Here is a 24,226-nt window from a genome sequence, read left to right as displayed (position 1 = left end):
TTATTTGTTGAAATCATCACAAGTAATGAAAAGTAGAAGAACAGAGGAATCTTGGGGGTCCATGTCCATAGACTCCATGAAGTTGACACACAAGTTGATAGGGAGGTTATGTTGTGTTGGCCTTTATTATTAGGGAGATAACGTTCAAGATGTAATGTCGGACCACACATGGAGTATTAAGTTCAGGTCTGGTACTGACCTATAGGAAGCTTTAGAGAAGGTGCAGAGATTTGCAAGGATGCTACCTGGATTGGCAAGCATATCTTAAGGAGGGATGACTGAGTGAGCTGGGGTTTTTGTCTTTGGAGCGAAGAAGGATGAATGGTGAATTAACAGAGGCATAAAAGATGACGAGGCATGAACAAAGTGGATAGGTGGCGACTTGGTCTAATACGACAGGGCATAATTTTAAGGTGATTGTAGGAAAGTATAGGGGGGATATCAAAGGTAGTTCCTTTAACATTGAGTGATAGGTGTGTGGAACCCACTACCAGGATAGTGGTAGAGAGTTATATTAAGGACATTTAAGAAACACTTAGATAGGCATATATTGTAGATAAAAGAAAAATAGTGGGCAATGTGGGAGGGAAGATTTAGATGGATCTTAGAGTAGGTTAAAAGGATGGCACAACATTGTGGGCCGAAGTGCCTGTACTGTGCTGTAGTAGTGTCCCATGCTAAATATTGTAAACGTCTAACTGAAGTTAAGGATGTTCAACATCATTCTTTAACAATTCATTTGTTCGGAGATGATTGCTTCAATGTACGTTTATAACACAACAGGATCAGTATGCAGCAAACACCTATGGCAAGTTGATGAGAGGAAATGAAAAACTGCAGGAAAAAGAAAGACAGAAGATGGTTGATTTTCTTGGATCTCTAGTAGAGAGCATGAAGAAGCTGGACAACTTCTTTCTCAATGGGGTGAAGGATAATATAAAGTCCAGTTCCTCCTCATTCACACTTCCCTCAACAAAAAAGTCATATTAGTATAAATGTCAATTTCTCAGGTTACAGAATACCACTTACCCTGTGTTTTTCTTTTATTTTTTTTCTGTACTCTTCTTTGTCATATTTATCCTCCTTACGAAGCCTCTCTTTCGCCATCTCCATATTTATTCCCCCTGCATCATCATCGTCTGTGATATTCTCCACTTTGCTTTTTTGCATGGGTGGCCACTGCTGAACCACCTACAGTATAAAAAGTGGACAACTGTGAATGGCAGGAAGAACAAACTGGTGCTGAATTAAATTTGATTACTTTTCAAACATAAAACAGCATCATAAAAACAAAATTGTAAACACTACCTTCAATTTGCATTTAAAAAAATAACAAAATTAGCATAATAAATTCAGATGTATACATTAATTAGTTGCCTAAATTCAAAGACCAATGTAAGCAGTTAAGTTTTAGCTCATTGTTAAAATCAAGAATCAGGGCTTTAAAATATTTAAGAACATTATGTAAGAAATTCCTAACAAAAATTAAAACAACAGCTTTATGTTAGAGAGTAATTTTAAATTTAATATCATTGTAACTTAATAACTACTGCTAACATACAATGAAAACCCCAATTTAAAAGCACTAAGCCTCCAGAATAAATTGAACTGCCCAAAAAAAGTTAATCCGAGTAATAAATTCTTTGAAAACATTCCTAAATGTAATCAAGAAAATGAGGCATAAATTAGAGAAAGGAATTCTTTAATTTGGGGAATCAATGTTTCACAGTTAGGTATGTTCTTAAGTATTTAATATCAACTCTTCCAGCACATAGAGAGCACTCTGACTGGTTGAATCACTGTCTGGTATGGAGACACCAAGACACTGGATTGAAAGAGCCACACGGTTACAGATTCTGGCCGGTCCATCACAGGTACACACCTCCTACAACTGAAGGCATCTTCAAAGACCAGTCATCAGTTAGACCCCCATATATAGAACATAGAATAGTACAGCACATTACAGGCCCTTCGGCCCACAATGTTGTGCCAACCCTCAAACCCTGCCTCCCATATAACCCCGCCACCTTAAATTCCTCCATATACCTGTCTAGTAGTCTCTTCACTAGTGTATCTGCCTCCACCACTGACTCAGGCAGTGCATTCCACGCATCAACAACTCTCTGAGTGAAAAACCTTCCTCTAATATCCCCCTTGAACTTTCCTCCCCTTACCTTAAAGCCACGTCCTCTTGTACTGAGCAGTGGTGCCCTGGGGAAGAGGCGCTGGCTATCCACTCTATCTATTCTTCTTAATATCTTGTACACCTCTATCATGTCTCCTCTCATCCTCCTCCTCTCCAAAGAGTAAAGCCCTAGCTCCCTTAATCTCTGATCATAATCCATACTCTCTAAGTCAGGCAGCATCCTGGTAAATCTCCTCTGTACCCTTTCCAATGCTTCCACATCCTTCCTAGTGAGACGACCAGAACTGGACACAGTACTCCAAGTGTGGTCTAACTAGAGTTTTATAGAGCTGCATCATTACATCGCGTCTCTTAAACTCTATCCCTCGATTTATGAAAGCTAACACCCCATAAGCTTTCTGAACTACCCTATCTACCTGTGAGGCAACTTTCAGGGATCTGTGGACATGTACCCCCAGATCCCTCTGCTCCTCCACACTACCAAGTATCCTGTCATTTACTTTGTACTCTGTCTTGGAGTTTGTCCTTCCAAAGTCTACCACCTCACACTTCTCCGGGTTGAACTCCATCTGCCACTTCTCAGCCCACTTCTGCATCCTATCAATGTCTCTCTGCAATCTTCGACAATCCTCTACACTACCTACAACACCGCCAACCTTTAAGTCGTCTGCAAACTTGCCTACCCACCCTTCTACCCCCACATCCGGGTCGTTAATAAAAATCACGAAAAGTAGAGATCCCAGAACAGATCCTTGTGGGACACCACTAGTCACAACCCTCCAATCTGAATGTACTCCCTCCACCACGACCCTCTGCCTTCTGCAGGCAAGCCAATTCTGAATCCACCTGGCCAAACTTCCCTGGATCCCATGCCTTCTGACTTTCTGAATAAGCCTACTGTGTGGAACCTTGTGCATACATACACTCACACATGCATGCATATATATACATACACGCACACATACTTCTCTTCGGTTGTCCATCTAAATCTGATGACGATGTCCACTCCTTTAACGGTGAGATCTTTGATGACTACACAGTCCTATCCTGGACCCACAAGCTCTATTGCAGGTGGGACATGTGTATGTGGTAGTGGTGGTAGTGATGGCAACCATGGCTGCATTTCTCCTGGCTCCCTTCTGCTGTCTTCTGGTTGTTCTTTCCATCTCCAGAATACAAACCCCGTCCCTACACAGCTGTCGCCAAGTGATACGGTCAGCAGCAACATCCTCCAGGTCCTCGGGTCTGATCTTGCACTTCCTTAAAGCACTCTTCATCTGATCCTTATAGGGCTTCTTCGGCACTCCAGCTGAGCGTCAACCGTAATGTAACTGGCCGTATAACACTCTGTGGGGTAGCTGACATGGGGGCATCCTTATCACATGCCCCAGCCACTGTAACTGACGCTGGGTGATCATGGCCTCAATTCTTCTGCAGTTGGTCTTTACAAGTATTTCAGTGTGAGGAACCCGCTCATGCCAGGTAATTCCCTGGATGCGCGGGAGGCAGCTTATGTGGAAGCGCTCCAAGGACTTGATGTGACGGCTGTAGGTTACCCAAGCTTCACAGCCATAAAGGAGGGTGGTGACACAGACCGCTTGGTATACAGCGACCTTTGTGGAGGGATGAAGGCTCCTGTTCTGAAAGACTCTACGCCAAAGTCTCCCAAAGGCAGCTGATGCCTGTTTAATGCGGCTCTGGATGTCATCGTCAATGCCGCTATCCTCAGAGAGAATGCTCCCCAGATATTTGAAAGATGGCCCTACTGACAGCTTTTCATCACCAACAGTGAAGGCAGGTAGAGTGGGTGGGACACTGGTACTCCATTACTGAAAGACTAATAACCCTCCATATCCCTCGGCAAAGAAATGTTATGCCACGTTTCTCAGTGCCTATGCGCCAACTTTGCCATCTGAGAATGAGGCCAAGGAATGTTTTTATCAGACACTGGAAGAAGCTCTTTGTTGGATCCCTAAGAATGATAAGATCCTTTTGCTTGGGGACTTCAGCACTAGGGTGGGACAGAACAACAGGATACCGAGTGGAGTGCTAGGGAGGCATGGTATTGGCAAGGTGAATGAAAATTGCATGAGGCTACTTACTCTTTGCTCTGAGCATAACCAACACCATCTTCCAGCAGAAGGCAAAATATAAGACCTTGTGGATGCACCCTCGCTCTAAACACTGAGACACACACGCATATGTGCGCGCGCACACACACACTATATTTATATATGCATACACACACACACACACGTACGTTTTTCCCGAGTGAATATGCTTCTTTAAATTTGTTGCTCACTCTTTTTGAATGTTTGCTTGCTATTTTGATTGCTTTGCACCTTTGCCCAGAGGAACACTATCTCGTTCAGCTATATCTATGTATGGCCTGAATGATAATAAAACTTGATTTGATTTGATTTGGATGCACTTCAGTGCCTTGGGAGAAGGAGATTAAAGAAAATTTCCCTCCCCCTCCCTTCTTCTTCTATTTTCCGCTCTGGCCTCTTAACTCTTCACACCTGTCTGTCACCTCTCTATGGATCCCCTCTCTCTGGGTCCCCTCCTCCTCCCCCCTCCCCCACCTGTCTATTCTGGCATCTTCCCCCTTCCTTTCCAGTCTTGTAGAAGGGTCTCAACCCAAAATGTTGACTGTTCATTCACTTCCACAGATGCTGCCTTATCTACCGAGTTCCTCGAGCATTTTATTGGTATTGCTTTGGATTTCCAGCATCTGCAGACTTTCTCATGCTTAAGTTTTGGATTCAGTTTGCTATCGTGCCTCAGATCCAATTGTGAGGACCTCCACTATCTGGTTCATGCCGCCTTCTCATTACTACCATCGGGGAGGAGCCACACAATGTTAGGAACACCTTCTTAACCTCTGCCACTAGATTTCGGAATGATCCACGAACTCAAGAATGCTACTTTTGATATTCCTTCTTTTGCACTTTTATATTGTAAGCTATAGTAATTTTTACTGTCTTTGCACTGTACTGCTGCCACAAAACAAGCACCTTCATGTCACGCAGCACTATGAATATCACACAATCAGGACCTTGTTAAGAGAGATGATACCATTAAAGCATTCAAAATTTTAACAGGGCGTGGCAAATTAGATACATTTGGTGTTTCCCTTCGTTGGCAAGTCAAGAACTAGGAGACAAAATCTAAATGATGGGTTGACCATTCAGAACAGACAAGATTAAATTTTGTCTTTCATTCAAGTAGTAACTTTTTGAAATTTCACTATTTAATTTCACTGCTACTTCACTGCTTGGAACTCAAATTGCAAAGTATATTCAAGGCAAACTGAAAGATTTCTGGATATTAAAGAAATCAAAGGATGTAAGATTAGTGCAGGAAAGAGATGAAGTATTAGCCGTGATTTTACTGGACGGCAGGGGTGAACTATAGTACTTCAGCATTTTTATTATTTATCTGAAACTCACCTCTCCTTCTTCATCAAAAATTATTTTTGTATTCACTTTAAATTTCTTCTTCAAAACTTTCTTTGCTTCTTTGACTTTTGTTTTCTTTGCTGTTGTTTTCTTTAATTTTTCTTTCTGAGGTACCTATGAATTAAAAAGGTAATAAGTATCTTAGTTCAGAACAACCCCACTTTGACTGGCTAATGACAATCAGTTGCTTTACTAAATTACATTAAACAGCTAGATCGCTTGTGTTAAAATCAATAAAAATCATTAAAAAGCGTATGCAGATTATCCTGAGGCAGTGGTCAGTTTGCCTGTAATAATCACTGCTACTTGAAATTTTGGTTTATACAAAAATACCTTGGAACCAATGTTCCATATAAGTAGTACAACAAGAGAATAGCAAAATTCAAAACACCATTAAAGATTTAGCAGAAAAGAAAATCTGTCAGAGAAAATACCTTTTTGTCATTTTTCACCTTCATACCTTGAGACCAATACATCAGAAAAACTATGAAATCAATGGCAGAGAAATGCAACTACTTTTCGTGTGTTGCTGTCTTCAAATGAATGATTGTCAATAGAATTACAAAACCATCTTGCTGTGAATCTTGACCTAAATAGTTCCCAAAGTCCAAGCTTACTCAGTAAAGAGAACACTGCTCCAAGCAAAAAAAGCTGAAACCAGTCTAGAAATCAGAACAGACTACCTTAACAGGGAAAATTAAAGCAGACTTAATCACATCCAATGAGCTAAAGACATCAGCTGTTGTCACAACATTCCTGCACTCACTGTCCACAAAATCAAAAAATTGATTGTGAACTTCAGGAAGGGGAAATTGGGAGAACATTGAGGGTCAGTGGTGGAAAGAGTGAACAGCTTCAAATTCCTGGGCAGCAACATGTTGGAGGATCTATCCTGGGCCCAGCACATTGACACAACCATGGAGAAGGCAGGCTAACAGCTGTATGTCAATAAGAGTTTGTGGAGAATTGGCACATCTCCAAGACTCCAGCAAATTTCTACAAATGTACAGTGGAAAGCATTCTGACTGGTTGTATCACCATCTGATACGGAGCTTCCAATGTAAAAGACCAAAAGTCATAGGAGCAGAATTAGGCCATTTGGCCCATCGAGGCTGCTCCACAATTCCATTATAGCTGATTTATTATCTCTCTCAATCCCATTCACCTGCCTTCTCCCCATAACCTTTGACACCCTAACTAATCAAGAACGTATCAATCTCCACTAAATATATCAATAGCTTGGTCCCCACAGCCATCTGTGCCAATGAATTCCACAAATTCACCACCCTCTGGCTAATGAAATTCCTCCTCACCTGTTCTATATGGACGTATTATTCTGAGGCTGTGTCCTCTGATCCTGGACTCACCCACTAGCGGAAGCATCCTCTCCATATACACTCCATCTAGACATTTCAATACCAATAGGTTTTAATGAGATTCCCACTCATTCGTCTATACTCCAGTGAATAAAGACACAAAGCCATCAAATGCTCCTTATACATTAACTCTTTCACTCCTAAAATCATTCTTGTGAACCTCCTCTGGACCCTCTCCAATGTCAGCACATCTTTTCTTAGATAAGGCACCCAAAACAGCTCACAACACTCCAAGTACAGTGTGACTAATGCTTTATAAAGCTTCAACATCACATCCTTGCTCCTATATTCTAGCCCTCTTGAAATGAATGCTAACATTGTGTTGGTCTTCCTTACACCGACTCAACCAGCAAGTTAAGCTTTAGGGAATCCTGTTACAGGACTTAAGTCAATTTGCATCACTATTTTTTGTATTTTCTCCCTATTTAGAAAATAATCTATGTCTTTAATCCTTCTACCAAAGTGCATGACCATACACTCCCCTACACTCTATTCTATCTTCCATTTCTTTGCCCATTCTCCCAATCTGTCCAAGTCCTAATGCAGAATCCTATCTTTGTATGTCCGTAAACTTGGGCAAACTTAGCCCGACACCAGTTTCTTGGCCACACATTCATCTGCCAGATCATCCTATTTTCACCCTCACTAGCACTCAGCACAGGGAGCAATACAGAGATCACTACCCTGCAGGTCTTCCTGTTCAGTTTTCTACCTAACTCCCTATATTCTCTATTCAGGGCCTCCTCCCTTTCCTACCCATGTCATTGGTACCAATATGTACCACGACCTCTGGCTGCTCACCCTCCTCCTCTAGAATTCTATGGACCTGACATCCCTGACCCTGGCACTTGTGAGGCAACATACCATTTGGGTGCTTCTTTCACATCCACAGAATCTCACATCTGCTCCTCCAGCTATGGAATCAGTCTACACTACTGCACTCCTCTTCTCTCCCGTCTTCTGAGCCACAGAGCAAAATTCAGCAACAGAGGCCTGGTTGGTGCGGCTTCTCCCTTGTCGGTTGTCACCCCAACAGTATTCAAAGCGGCATACTTATTGTTGAGTGGAACAGCTGTCTATTCCCTTTCCCTCCCCTGACGGTCACTCAGGTACCTGACTCCAACAATTAGTAATAAGCACACTAGGAGAAAACTATTGATTTAACCTTCTCTACCTTGTGAATTATACAGAATCCAGGGACAGAGGGGAGGAATACAAATCGCTTCAAAATTAGAACACTCAAGTTGCAAGTATGACAGCTTGGCTTCAAAACGCAGCACACAAGGTGACTGCAGTCCGTACAGCTATGTAATTGTATCTTACTAGATGTCTCTAACTCCTGAAAATGTCCTGAACGATGGACCTCTACTCAAGTATGAACAAGCTATGGATGTCATAATAAATACTCAACATTAGTTTTATAGCCTGTAATTTTTCCACTGAAATTAATACCTGGATTCTGAACACTTATTCTGAATCTGAAATCTTACACTGAGCTATAGGTGTATAGTCAGAGTATCTTTCTCTTCTACCAACATAATCGTAAATCTCCAGTTTGGCTGACCTTCACCTCCTGAAGGTAACTGCTTTGACAAGAGGAGCTCATAAATCCAAACACAAAACACATAAATAAAAATTAAAAACCCCGGAGATGCTGGAAATCTAAATAAAAACAAATGCTGGAAACATTGGGCAGATCAGGCACATATATGTGGAGAGGAAGTAAAAGCTGAAGACCCTACTTCAGAACTAGGAAAATAAGTTGAACAACTTGATTGATGACAGTGTCACTGTCACTGGCCTTGGGCAACACTGCAATAATTTTACAACCACAAAGCAATACACAAACACATACGGGAATAACAGTGAAGTCTATTAATACATTAATTGTTTGGTGAACGCTCCACTAGATTGCTTGCCTGTTCATTAGTTTGTGGTTTGATGGTCACGGGTACGTCTCGCCAAAACCGAAGCGCTCCTTCTGGGCCGGTGGTGGGGAAAGCTAAAAATGGGCCTCAGTTTATCCCCAGGTGTGGCTGGAGGTAGACCCTAATTGTGGTAGGTGACTGTGAACAAAGTTGAGGAAGGAGTGGTATATCCACAGACTGTACCCAGGAAATCTTTAGGCAGCGGTGACTCAGAAAGGCAGCATCCATTATTAAGGACCTCCAGCACCCAGGGCATGCCCTTTTCTCACTGTTACTATCAGGTAGGAGGTACAGAAGCCTGAAGGCACACACTCAGCGACTCAGGAACAGCTTCTTTCCCTCTGCCATCCCATTCCTAAATGGAAATTGAAGCTTTGGACACTACCTCACTTTTTTAATATTCAGTATTTCTGTTTTTGCACATTTTTAAAAAATCTATTCAATATATGTAATTGATTTACTTATGTATTTATTATCTTTTATTTATTATTTCTTTCTCTCTCTGCTAGATTATGTATTGCATTGAACCGCTCTTGCTAAGTTAACAAATTTCACGTCACATGCTGGTGATACTAAACTTGATTCTGATTCTGAAAGACTTGATGAATGCTTTGACCAAACCCACAATACAGTGAGAAAGTTTGTAGCAGATACTGGTAAGGTCTGAGACAAATGGCTGCCGTTCTTACTATATGCCTACTGGGAGTGCCTTAAACATCAACAGGATTTTCACGTCTTGAACTGTTGTGTGGGTGGTATGAAGAGGAGCTGGGAGGCACCAACTTCAATGCCCTCAGACAAAGGGATTGTGCAGTATGTAGCACTGATGCAAGAACACCAAGAACAGTACAGGGGGAAGCCCAAAAACACCTCCAGAAAGCCTAACAAAAGCAGGAGGTGGTCTGAACATTACCCTGCCATAGGGAGTACCTGCCTGTTCAGAAGGTCTTGCTGCCCCAACCGTCCAACTCCAACAAATTCCTGGCTAAGCGGCAGGGACCCTACACCATCCTCTGTAAGATGGGCCCTGTCTCTTATGAATTCCATCATCCAGACAAGGGGAGGGACAAGCAAACCTACCATCAAAGAATGATAAGAGAGAGAGGCAACCACTACAGAGATGGCACTGGTGGTTCGGAAGGTGGAGGAAGATGAAGAAGAGGGGTGTGACGTGGCAACACTTGAATTTAGATCTCGCGAAGGAAGGCCAAATTGCTGAGCTGCAAAGGGTGACCCAGGAGTATCCAGCCCTATTTTGGCAAAGGGCTGGAAAAACCCAGGTATTACCACATGCCATCCATTTGAAAGATGCCACTCCAACCCGCCAGAGACCATACTTGAAAGACCGTTAGAGCCACTAAAGAGGGAGATTACAACTATGAGGGAAATGGTGGTAATCGAACCTTCTAAAAGTGAATGGAACAGCCCAATTGCTATTATTCCCAAAAAGGGTAACTCCCTACGATCAGCCTGGATTCCAGGAAGCTCAAAGAAGCCTCCCAGTTTGATGTCTACCCTATGCCTCTAATTGATAACGTTGGAAAGAACTGGAAGAGCCAGGTACATTATAACATTGGATTACTGCAATGACAACTGTAAAGTTCCCCTGGAAGCCCAAGGCCTGGGAGTACACAGCATTGAGGACAGCAATAGGCCCGTACCAGTTCACAGTCATGTCTTTTGGGTGACGTGGAGCACCTGCAACATTTTACAGATTGATGGACCAGGCTCTGCAGGGCATCTACAGCGACAACTGGAGTGACCATCTCCAGCATCTGCGCCAGATCCTGAAACACATTCACGGTCAGGCTAAATCTACAAAAGTATGACTGGGCAAAGTAAGAGACTCTCTACCCACGCTACCAGCTGGGGGAAGTACAGCCATAAGGTGATAAGTTAGAGGCCATACGAATCAGTCAAAGGCCATGTACAAAAAAAAGCAGGTACAATCTTTCTTGGGGCTCGTTGGGTGGTAAATGCAGTTCATTCCCCAGTTTGCCACCATTGCAGTACTCATGACAAATCTGACCACCAAGTCTGTGAAAAATCCAGTGGAATGGGCCAAGGACTGTGAAAAGGCTTTCTTCACCCTCAAGGACCACCACTGCCTATCTCTCAATCTGCAAAGCCCAGATTTTAACTAGTGTTTCCTGGTGCAGGTGGATGCCTTGGCTTCAGGTATTGAAGCTGTGTTGGCACAAGGAGAGGCAGGAGAAGAATGGCCAATCCTCTATCTCAGCCACAAACTTCTATCCAGGGAGGTGAGATACTCACCATAGAAAAGGAGTGCCTTGCCATCAAGTGGGCACGACAGCCTCCGATACAATACTCAAGCAAGAGTTTGACCAGGACATTGACCACCAGGCATTTACATGAATCCAGACGATGAAAGACCAAGTGCCAGAGCACTCTGCACTCCTTCCAATTCAATATTCACCACAAAGCAGGAAGACAGAACGTTACGGCTGGCTATCTGCCCAGATTGCCGAACAGTGGCAATCCTGGAGAGCAGAGTGGTGATGTGACAGAGGGCTCAGTCACTGGCCTTGGGCAGCACTGCAATAGCTTTAAATACAAACACATACATGGAATAATAATAATAATAATAAAGTCTATTAACACATGAATGTTTTACGTTTGTTGAGCATCCCATTGGACTGTTTTTGGTTTGGCTGTTCAGGGTACGTCTCAGCATAAACAAGCCGCTGCTTCTTGGCTGGAATTATCTATCAGAAGCTGCACGTGCACAGTGTGTAGAAGGGACAGACAATGGGGGTGTGGGGGGTAGCTGGAGACCCTGGCTCTCTTCAGTGCTTGCAAACTAAGTTGGGAAAGGCATGACCATCAGTTGATCTGTGTAAATATTTATAATTAAGTATTATATGCACCCTGCTATGTGGCAGAGCCAGTCTCCCCCACCCCCCAAGAGACAGAGCTTAAACAATGCCTCTACATCAAAGTGAAGAATGTTTTAACATGATCTAGATCAACTGGAAAATTAGGCAAAAGAACAGCAGATAGAACTTAACTCAACCAAGTGTGAAATGCTACATTTTGGTAAAATTAAAGCAGTACAGGATTTGCAGAGTAAATAACAGGGCCCTGGAGAGTGCTGTAGAATCGAGAGACCTTGAGGTACAAGTACTGTACATAGTTTCTCAAAAGTGGCAATACATGTAGACAAAGTGATAATGAAGAGCAGCATGTCAGATGGGCAATTGAGTATGTAGTAAGAAAATGGTGAGAGAAACAAACAAAATAAATTGAAAATAACTTCAATAATAAAAGGAGTTAAGACTCCATACTTAAGAAATTAAATACATGATTGGATATGTTGTGAAGATTTATGCCCTTTTAAAACTACACTTAGTCAAAGAAAAGTACAGCACAGAAACAAGCCCTTCAGCCCATCTAGTCTGTGTCAAACCATTTAAACTGCCTAGATCCAACAACATGCACTTGGGCCATAACCATTCATACCCCTGCTAACCATATACCTTTCAAAACTTCTCTTACACTTTGAAATTGAGCTCACATCCATCACCTGCACTGGCAGCTCATTCCACACTCTCACCACCCTCAGAGTAAAGACCTTTCACCCTTAACCCATGACCTCTGGTTGTAGTCCCACCCAACCTCAGTGGAAAAAGCCTGCTTGCATTTAACCTAACTATATCACTCAATTTTGTACACTTGATCAAATCTCCTCTCGGTCTTCTATGTGCCAAGGAACAAAGTCCTAATCTATTCAAACTGTCCATATAACTCAGGTCTTCCAGTTCCAGCAACATCCTCGTAAATTTTCTCTGGACTCTTTCAAACTTAAATCTGAATTTACCAACATTACCCTTTTCTATCACGGTTAATGGATAAATAATTGGGAACTAGCGCATTTTCTGTCCTATTTTGCCATGTCTTTTTAGTGAAATACCTGTACAGTGGGAGTTTGTGAAGAAGAAATTAAACATTTTCTTGGATCCTGGATTGAAGTGAGCACTTATAGGTTATGGAAACTGCTGTTTATAAGAAGGAACACTGGCATCCTGTTACTCTCAGTGTATAATTTAAGTCATTGAAAAACCCAAAACAGCTTGTTAACAGAAGAAAAAGAAAAAAATAATGGAAACTTTTTCTAGAACCAGTTATTCAAAATATATTTTAATATACTGATGGCTTTAGTTCATAAACTCTCACAATGCACATAACAATCAGTAAAATGCTTCTTTTTAAATAAGCATTTCATATTTAAATCAGTAATGTGGGTATGGGCTTACATTGTGCCACATTCTCCTGCTACCTCGATTTAAGATATGTTGTATATTCATTTGAATATTTAAATAGTCAAACTCATAACTCAGTTGTGACTGCTTGAGCCCCCAGGTATTAGTGCAAGAGTTTCTCAGGACAATATTCAATGCAACTGTTTCATAAATGGCATTCTTTTCTTTATAAAGTCATAGGGGAAATGGAAATCTAACAGCCTGCAAATGCTGGAAAACTGACCAAAAAAAACAGAAAATGCTGGAAACACTTAGCAAGCCACACACTGGTAGAAAGCCAAAAAAATGTTAATGCTCCCCTTCATGAAAACATAAAAAGAGAGATGAGAGTAAATGAATGGGATTGGTACAGATTGATAGTTGGGTAACATGACATGGTGGGGCAATAAGTCCATTTCTGTGCTGCATGAGGGCAAGACAGTGACTACATTTCATTCGTAGTTTAAGGAGATTCAGTTTGTCAACTAAAACACTCGAAAACTTCTGCATGGAGAGCATTCTGACTGGCTGCATCACTCTCTGGTATGGGGCCCTCACTGCACAAAACTGAAAGAAGTTGCAGAAAATTGGAAAATTAGTCAGCTCATCATAGGTACCAGCCTCCACAGTTTCCAAGACAACTTCGAGGAACAGTGCCTTCAGAAGGCTGCATCCATCATTAAGGATTCCCACCACCCAGGACGTGCCCTCTTCACAGTGTTACAATTGGGAAGGAGGTACAGAAGCCTGAAGGCACACACTCAATGATTCAGGAACAGCTTCTTCCCCTCTGCCATCTGATTTCTAAATGGATATTGAACCCATGAACTCTACCTTACTATTTTTTATATGTTATTTTGTACCAGTTATTTTAACTATATAGTAGACATATATACTGTATATACTTCATGCAACTCAGTTTTTCTCTATATTTATTAATCATGTATTCCATTGTGCTGCTACTGTAAAGTTAACAGATATCATGACATATGTTGGTGATATTAAATCTGATTCTGATAGTATATGCGTAGGGTTTGCCATAGGCAGATAAACAAGGATGTCCGATGAACATAAAGACAGACGAGCACTTCATTTAAAAAGCCTAATGTTTCATAAATGTTCTGCCCTAGTAAAACTGCTGGATAGAAAAAATCCCATCCTAATTTTCAGCTTATTATAAGTATTTTAAGGATAATTTATTTCAAGAGAACCAAATTGTGAACACACATACTTCACAAATGCAGTAAGTGAAACCATTTTCTAATGAAGAAAGCTGAATCATTGTTATGTGTGAATTGAAGCTTATGACTTCAGAAATTCATTTTGAGTTATTTGACCACCTGATGTGACTAATGAAGTGTTTCTACTCCCCTTGAACATTTGGCATTATTTTCAAAATTGAACTTGTGATTCTAGTGCTTCATCTTTAAAAATACTTTTTGAAAGAGCCAACATTTCAGTAATTAATTTCAGTAATTTATAGCGTGAAAATTTAGAGAAGTCTGACGTTAAAATGCCCTTTAGAGCACAAGCTGAACACGAAATGAGAACAAAATAAAGATGATATTATTAAGAGCTACATGTACAGAACTTGCAACTTTTACACTTTTATGAAGCTCAAATATCCTTATTTACATATTTTAATTTATTCAGACTAATTTATTATTTATTTGAATTTTTTTCAGAGCAGCTTACTGATTCAGCAACATTATAAACTAGAAATAATATTAATACAATTTTAGACAATACATTCCATATAAGAATTTTTAAGATTTACATATTAGGCATCATGCTTATAGAAATTAACATAAGCAAATATGGTAAAGTAGTGGAAATAGAACTGTTCTGTCTGTTGCTGAAAAGAGTATATAAGAAAATGCAAGGGTACTTTGCTTACAGCAAAATAGGCACACTATATAGTCTGTGCCGGGTTTCACAATAAATCATCTACACCTTGAAATTCACTGCTGTAAATCAACACTAGATATCAATAACTCATAATAAACTACTTGTTATAGGTGTCCAAAGAATTGTGCCAAGCCTTTACATTAATAAAGGAAAGCTAAGGTTCTGTTGGTCTGATGACAAAATAATGGTGCAACTGAGACCAAACGTAACACATACTGAACTAGTTAATATATTTCAGTCAGCAACATTAATCTGCTTCATATCTGCATCACTAGTCTTGTACTTCTGTTTATCATCCATACACATTGGAAATCATCTTATCCAGCATGAAGATTCCTCAGTCTAACGGCAGCAAATCTTTAATAGCAAATGGAAGTTATAGCCTTATGGAAGATGTTTGTTACAATTTAAAGAAAACTGAGAAGGATATTAATTATTAAATCAAACACTGTACAGAAAAGGAGGCAGCCAATTGCCCCATCACATCTGTTACCTGGTGTTATTGGATTAATCACATTTTTCTGCATGTAAATTTCATTTCAAACACAGTTCTTCTTCAGCCCGAACATTGAATGCAAAAGCTAGTTCAAAATCAACTGGAGGTATACTGATTTCCTTACATATCCCAGTCAATTAGTTTTTAAAAAATGAAACATGATAGCTTTGGAGATACAACTGTACGATAAATGTATAAATTATGAAAACAGCAAAGCTAAGAGAGAAGAATATCTCTTTCTTGTTTTATCTGGCTTATAATTATATTAATATTCCTCCTAATATGGAATCATTAGAAATGGAAACAGCAATTCAGTTCAGATCTTTGAAATTTACATCCATGGAGAGCAGTAATGTGCAGATTGTGGCATGTTATATTGTCTTGCGGCCTGCCTCAGCACAGCCTTGGTTGCTAGTACAAACGCTGCATTTCACTCCATGTTTCAATGTACAGTGATAAATAAATCTGAATTTGTCAGTACATCTGAATTCAAGTCATCTTAAAATAGTTCAACATCATTTTTTTCATGTTCCAGCATTCTTTTAAAAATAAAAAGTCATCCTTTTAATATAAATTAAAGGTGAAATCTTTCCTTCATTAGACCACTTGGAGTGGTGTGTATAATTCTGGTCACCTCCCTGAAAAGAAGGAGAAACTTGCTATAAAGAGAATGAAGCAAAGAGTCACCAAAGTAGTTCCTGGGACAGCACGTCTGACATTACAGGAGAGATCCACTCCTAAATACAGGTCTCGATCTTTTAGAATTTAAAAGAATTTGCTCCAAGAAAAAAGTAGTGTAAAATGACACTAGTAGTGTTAATTTGACAGGGAAGTTATTGGAGGATGGTACCCCTGACTGATCTACGGGTGATGAAGTGTCAGTATTCTCTAACACAGAGAATAGTAGAAGCTTAGTCTCTGGCTGTATTGAAAACAGATATCAACACAGTACATATCAGAATAATTGTGGGATACAGAGATTATGTTGGAAATTGGAATTCAAGCAAAATATCAGCCGTAAATATCAAACAGGCATAAAGAGATGATTGCCAACCTATGCTCCCATTTCTGATGTATGGGGTAAAATTAAATTGAACTAAATAGCAAACATCTTATTTGAGAAATATTAATAATTAAAAATTGTAAAATAAGAACAACGATGTAAACATTTATGAAAAAATGTAAAGTGGAAATGCAAATACGGATAGTAATTTTAAGCCACAAGAAGTCATGAGAATTATACCATGCAATCATTTTCATTCACAGCACAATTAATTTGATTAATGGTCTCTGCCTGGTTTATGTAAAATATGCTGTAAAGTTCTTTATTTTTTCCAATAATTTGTAAACCGGATCAGAAGAATTCTAGAACATCTTTAACTCTTTTAATAATTATTTGGATTTTACATTCTTGAAGCACTGATGATTGTATGCAAGTTCAAATGACAGAATTGTGTTATGATAGTTAACCTTTGAATTTTACAATAAAAAATTGAAAATAACAGCACAGCTGCAATGGAAAATTTACAGCTTTTTTTCAAGACACTGTTGGTTTTATTCATTCTAGCACTGGAAGCCTAGATATATCATTTACAAATAACATGGGCTGTGCACTTCAATTTAAATGAGAACTACAGGAAGTACAAATTGAAGTGGCAACATATTATTAACGGACAATCATTTAGTTTTCATCAATGTTCGTCAGATCTCAAGTGGCAAAACACTGGACATTTGCCAGTAAATTACACATTTAAATAGTCTGTTGTTGTGCAACAATATGTACAATAAAATTCATTCTCCATTTTCATGTTAATACAAATCACGAAATTCATTAAATCTGTTTGAAATACATAATCAGAAATAGGAAAACCAAGGTCAAAGATCAATTCAAAATTCAAAGTAAATTGTCAAAGCAGATACGTGTCACCATATACCACTCTGAAATTCATTTTCTTGTGGGCATTCACAGTAGACACAAAGGAACACAATAAGATGAAAAACTACAAAAACAAATAACCAATGTACAAAAAATAAACATGCTGTGCAAACACAAAGAAATAAATATATAACATACATAAATAAGCAATAAATATAGAGAACATCAGTTCTAAAGTTTTAGTTTTAAAGTTTTAGATGACATGCTGAATCTGCACAGATGTCTAAGGAAATAGAGGTGCTGTTGTGCCTCGTGCCTTCTTTGCAATAACAGCTATAAGAAGGGAAAAGATGAAATACAAGGGCAGACTAGCCAATAATATAAAAGATACCAGAAGTTTTTCAGTTGTATAAAGAGTAAAAGGGAGATGAAAGCTGATTTGGACCACTGGAAAATCATGCTGGTGAGGTAGTAATTGGGGACAAAGAAATCACAGATGAAACTTAATGAGTACTTTGCATCTGTCTTCACTGTGAAAGACACTAGCAGTGTGCCAGTCGAACGTGAGTGTCAGGGAGCAGGAGTGACTGCCACTGCTATTACAAAGGAAAAAGTGCCAGACAAACTCAAAGGTCTTATGGTGGATAAGTCACCTGGACCAGATGGACTATATCCCAGAGTCCCAAGAGAGGTTGCTGAACAGATAACAGATGCTTTGGTCATGATGTTTCAAGAATCACTTGATTTTGACATGATACAGAAGATTGCAAATATCACTCCACTCTTCAAGAAGGGAGGAAGGCAAAAGAAAGGAAATTATAGGCCAGTTAGCCTAATCTCAGAAGTTGGGAAATGTTGGAGTCTATTATTAAGGATGAGATATGGAGTCTGATATTAAGGATGAGATTTCAAGGTACTTGGAAACTAATGATAAAATAAGTCAAAGTCAGCATGGTTTCTGTGAAGGGAAATCGTGCCTGACAAACCTGTTAGGGTTCTTTGAGGAAATAGCAAGTAGGGTGGACAAAGGAGAGGCAGTGGATGTCATTTACTTGGATTTTCAGAAGGCATTTGATAAGATGCCACACATGAGGCTGCTTAACAGAATAAAAAACCTTTATACTGGCATGGATAGAGGAATGGCTGACAGGCAGGAGACAGTGAATGGAAATAAAGGAGACATTTTCTGGTTGGCTGCCGGTGACTAGTAGTGTTCCTCGGGGGTCAGTATTGGAACCGCTGCTTTTCACACTATTTGTCAATGATTTAGATGGTAGAATTGATGGTTTTGTGACAAAGTTTGCAAATTATACAAAATAGGTGGATGGGTAGTTGGTGCTGAGGAAGCAATGCAATTGCAGCAGGACTTGGACAAATTGGAAGAATGGGCAAAAAGAGGCAGATGGAATACAGTGTTGGGAAATGTATGAGAATGCATTTTGGTAAAAGGAACAATAGTGTGGACTATTATGTAAATGGGGAGAAGTCTCAAACATCAGAGGTGCATAGAGTCCTCATGCAAGACTCCCAGAAAGTTAATTTACAGTTTGAGTCTGTGTTAATTAAAGGTGGCAAATGCAATGTTGGCATTTATTTCAAGGGGAATAGAATAGAAAGGAGATAATGCTGAGCCTTTATAAGACACTAGTCAGGCTGCACTTGGAAGACTGTCAACAGTTTTGGCCCCGTATCTCAGAGAAAGATGTGTTGTCATTGGAGAATCCAGAGGAGGTACACAAGGATGATGCCGGGAATGAAGGGGTTAACATATGAGCAGAATTTAGCAGCTTTGGGCCTGCAATCCCCTCAAGAAGTTATTAGTGCATGGAACGTAGTGCCAGGATTGGCAGTTGAGGCAGATACATTAGGGACATTTAGGAGACTCTTAGATAGGCACATGGATGAAAGAAAAATAGATTGGGCTATGGGCTGTGTAGGAGAGAGGGGCTGGAAACTAGAAGTGGTTCCCAAAGTGGGTGATAACGCCCTCCCCTGCGGGTGGTCGTAGCTTCTAATGGGGCAAAAAGATAAAGGGGGCAGTGGGTTGCTTGGTAGCAAGTGGAGCAGCAGTGAAATTACAGGCTTAATTTAAGAAATGAATTACTTATTATAAGTTGATCCTCAGTGCCTCATAGCTGATTATAATAAGCATGTAATCACCTCATCTCTTGCTCATTCACCATCCTCTTTGACTTTGCTCAAAGCACATTATAGTTGTTAAAAAAAACAATATGGAACTTGTTTTTAGCATATCATGAGAAATCTCGACGGTAGAAGTCATGTTATTTCCAGGTTTGGCCATGCATTATTGCCATTCACTACTAGAGTACGGTGTTAGGTAGTATGATTCCCATACGCTAGTCACAGAGTAACACAATTCCTGTGAATTAGGATATGGCATTCAACAGGGTAGAGTTCAGAATCTGCCTTTTCATATGGTCTTGACCACATTTCTCTAGCCCATGGCCCAGAGATATCATTGCCCCCCTTTATATACCTTCAGGCAGAGAATCAGGTTTTGCTTGACCTAAGATGGCATCACAACTTTCCCCTTTATTGATCACAGCTAAGGTTGGACTTAAACAATAGGCGACTGACTGTGGCAGTTAATCCAGAACAAAAAAAGCAGAAACAGACCCAAACAAAACGTGTAGGCCATATAGTGTGGTATACTATCGGTAAAGCATCATATCTGAAATATGCATTTATACCAGCACCAAGAAACCAACAGCAGCCAATGTGTCTGGTATAGGAAAAAGCTTTTTTATTCCCCCAAATGGGACAATGAAACAATCCAAACTCCTTGTATATTTGAAGTGAATACACTGTGATAAAGCAAACAATTTCAGTCACTTAATGAAAACTTTTTGCAACAAAAAATACTTCAAAACATGCTTGCCAGCACTTCACAACAAAACAGTGATGATTTTCTTGCTTCATACATTTCACTGTTCATTGAAGAACTGATACAACTGGAAGAAATACAATTGGAGAAGAACTGATTCTGCTATCAGTAAGGGAGTTTCTGGGCACAGTTTTGCAAAAGACATCAGACCAAATAATTAAAGCAATTCCGCTCAGAAACAACTCTGTTCAACAACAAAAAGATGAAATGTCTGAGAATGTGGAAGACACACTGTGCAACATACTTAGGACAACAGAACTTGCTCTACAGTTGGATGAGTCAACTTTGCCAGGCGACAAATCTTTGTTTCTTGATTATGTTTGCTTCATAAAGATGAAAGCATTGTTCAAGTGTTATTTGAAATGGGACTAGAAACAGATAGAAAGGGGGAGACAATGTTTTGGGTTGTTGACCAATTTTTCAAAGAGAATGACATTCTGCTCACCAATAATCGTGCTTGTGCAACAAATGGGGCACAATCAATGACAGAACACCACTGGTTGGGGGGGGGGGGGTTTATTACTTTCTTGAAAACAGCTGTACCTGATATATTTACCATTCACTGTGCAATTCACAGACATCTTGTTGCAAAACACCCAAATGAATAGCTGCACATTAAACACCATTGTCAGTGTTATGAGTGATGAACAGACCTGATGGACAATGGGGTGCAGAGTTAACCATTCCCAACCCCCCTCCTGAGAACTACGAACTATTACTGTTGCTATGCTGCTCATGAGAGAGAGAGAGAGAGAGATGAAACACAGGCAAGAACATTTGCTACATATAAGAGGGGGAGAGAGACTGTTGTTTTACTGTATTTTGACTCTTCCTGGATTATTTACCTTCCACTACAAGGACTTTACTTTGCTCGTTAACATTACTCAGGAGATAGCAGGAGTGGCCTGATTTGATGGACACGGTCATTCAGAGTTGATGGATAGCTGAGACCCCGTGAGTGGGGATAAAAGACAAGTCTGGAGAGACACCCTTCAGACACACCAGTGGATACTGACTGAGTGTTGGGAACCCACAGAAAGGTGGGGGCTTCGGAGACCGAACCAGGAGATCGGTCAGTAAAGCTCACAGTGTTACAGCAGGGCCGGTGGGGACTTGTGTGTGTGTCCACTCATGCCAGAGTGACGAGTCCACCACAGAAGAACGGTCTAGCTGAAGACCAGAGGGGTCATAACTGAATGGCCACAACGACATGACAGATTAAGAAAGCCACAAAAGGTTTGCCTGCCGCAGCTGTTGCTGTTACATCTCGCTCTCTCTCTCTCTCTAACGATTTCAACACAACCATAACCACCTCAGCATTTATGAACTGAACTTTATACTTTTCTATGACAATTCATTTACCCCTAGACATCGATAGAGCTTGTTTATTATTGATTATTATTATTCCTACACTTTTAGGTTTATTACTGCTAACTTGTTTTATATGTATATTTGCATTTTTGATATTGTATTGTGTAGTTTACTAATAAACACCTTTAGTTTGGTACCACCAGACTCCAACGGATTCTTCTTTCTCTGCTGGTCAGACACCCAGTTACGGGGTACGTAACAACAGCAGTAAATAAAACCAAGTCCCATGCTCTCAATGATTGACTATTTCCAGAGCTTTGTATTGAGAATGATGAACAGTTTAAATGTTGGCTGTTGCACATAGAAGTCAGATAGCTTTCATAAAGAAACTGCCTGAGGTGATTTTATGTGCTATTTGAAACTGTAATAAAATTCTTTGAAGATTCAAATGCTTTACTCAGTTACCAACTCAAGAACATTAGGCATGACATTACTTTTTTCACGGAATTATTTGTAAAGTTTAATGAAATCAATCTTAAATTTCAAGGAAATGATGTGAAATCTTATCAAAGTCAAATCAGTTGTTTCCACACTTTATTTATTGAAATACATCCTGGAGTAGTGCAGGTAGAGACTGTCTTAGATCTGTAAAAACCAGTAACATTAAACAATTTTTTTGAATTTAGTCATTGGAAACGAGTTTCTTAAATATAAACAAATCTCAAGTACCTGTGCATTTTCATCTGACAATAAAAACCAACCAATGAATGACTTATTTGCTTTAACTTGGCAAACAAGCATGGTTTGATCTTGGAGCAACAAAGTCTGCCTGAGGACTCAGCTGGTCAAGCAGCATCTTGTGGGAGGAAAGCAATACTCTACATTTTGGATCGGACTACTAGAGCGACTTGATCTCTGGTTTACTGCCAGGGATAAGATTGACAAGATCCCAAGGTCACTTCTCACCATCAGTATTTACTATATGTTCTGCTGTACAATTTTTCTTATAACATAGGGCTCTTGAGGAATATAACTCCTTTATTAACTTGAAGAAGTGCACAGTTTAGCAGTTCCATTAGTGAATGGAGATGACCACAAAGGTTACTAATTCATGTCAGAACATCAAGAGTCTCTGTGCTTGCCATGGCATAATAGGGATTCTTAATCAATGTGCATAGCTCACTGGTAACTATTAGAAACACAGAAACCCTACAGCACAATACAGGCCCTTCAGCCCACAAAACTGTGCCAAACATGTCCTTACTTTAGAAATTACCTAAGGTTACCCATAACCCTCTATTTTTCTAAGCTCCATGTACCGATCCAAGAGTCTCTTAAAAGACCCTATCATATCCACCTCCGCCGCTGTCGCTGGCAGCCCATTCCACACACTCACCACTGAGTAAAAAACTTACCCCTGCCATCTCCTCTGTACCTACTTCCAAGCACCTTCAAACTGTGTCCTCTCGAGCTAGCCATTTCAGCCCTGGGAAAAAGCCTCTAACTATCCACACGATCAAAGCCTATCATCTTATACACCTCTATCAGATCCTATCTCATCCTCTGTTGCTCCAAGTAGAAAAGGCCAAGTTCACTCAACCTATCCTCATAAGGTATGCCCCTCAATCCAGGTAACATCCTTGTAAATCTCCTCTGCACCCTTTCTATGGTTTTCACATCCTTCCTGTAGTGAGGCAACCAGAACTGAGCACAGTACTCCAAGTGGGGTCTGAGCAGGGTCCTATATAGCTGCAACATTACCTCTCAGCTCTTAAACTCAATCTCACGATTGATGAAGACCAATGCACCGTATACCTTCCTAACCACAGAGTCAACCTGCATAGCAGCTTTGAGTGTCCTATGGACTAATGGAAAGTATTCTTAGAGATGGTATATATAATCATCTGGATAGACAGGGTCTGATTAGGAACAGTCAACATGGATTTGTGCGTGGAAGGTCATGTTTGACAAATCTTATTGAATTTTTTTGAAGAGGTTACCAGGGAAGTTGACGAGGGTAAAGCAGTGGATGTTGTCTATATGGACTTCAGTAAGGCCTTTGACAAGGTTCCACACGGAAGGTTAGTTAGGAAGGTTCAATCGCTAGGTATTAATATTGAAGTAGTAAAATAGATTCAACAGTGGCTGGATGGGAGATGCCAGAGATTAGTGGTGGATAACTGTTTATCAGGTTGGAGGCCGGTGACTAGTGGTGTGCCTCAGGGATCTGCACTGGGTCCAATGTTGTTTGTCATATACAGTAATGATCTGGATGATGGGGTGGTAAATTGGATTAGTAAGTATGCAGATGATACCAAGGTAGGTGGGGTTGTGGATAATGAAGTAGGTTTTCAAAGTTTGCAGAGAGATTTAGGCCAGTTAGAAGAGTGGGCTGAACGATGGCAGATGGAGTTTAATGCTGATAAGTGTGATGTGCTACATTTTGGTAGGAATAATCCAAATAGGACATACATGGTAAATGGTAGGGCATTGAAGAATGCAGTAGAACAGAGTGATCTAGGAATAATGGTGCATAGTTCCCTGAAGGTGGAATCTCATG

General features: G+C 40.1%; 1 protein-coding gene across 1 annotated transcript in view; it reads right to left on the bottom strand.

Moving 5' to 3' along the window:
* The window catches only part of ddx10 (DEAD (Asp-Glu-Ala-Asp) box polypeptide 10), a 250,565-nt gene that overhangs the window by 105,136 nt on the left and 121,203 nt on the right, over window positions 1-24,226 (bottom strand). The window contains exons 14-15 of the mRNA XM_073043661.1: window positions 5,599-5,721; window positions 1,030-1,191 (exon numbers count right to left, since the gene is read on the bottom strand). Of these exons, the coding sequence (XP_072899762.1) occupies window positions 1,030-1,191; window positions 5,599-5,721 (285 nt within the window). The remainder of the gene's footprint in view (window positions 1-1,029; window positions 1,192-5,598; window positions 5,722-24,226) is intronic.

Source organism: Hemitrygon akajei, chromosome 4 (assembly GCF_048418815.1).
Source record: "Hemitrygon akajei chromosome 4, sHemAka1.3, whole genome shotgun sequence".
Classification (NCBI taxonomy): Eukaryota; Metazoa; Chordata; class Chondrichthyes; order Myliobatiformes; family Dasyatidae; genus Hemitrygon; species Hemitrygon akajei.
The sequence above is the reverse complement of the archived record's forward strand: the minus strand, read 5'-3'. Positions and strand labels throughout refer to the sequence as shown.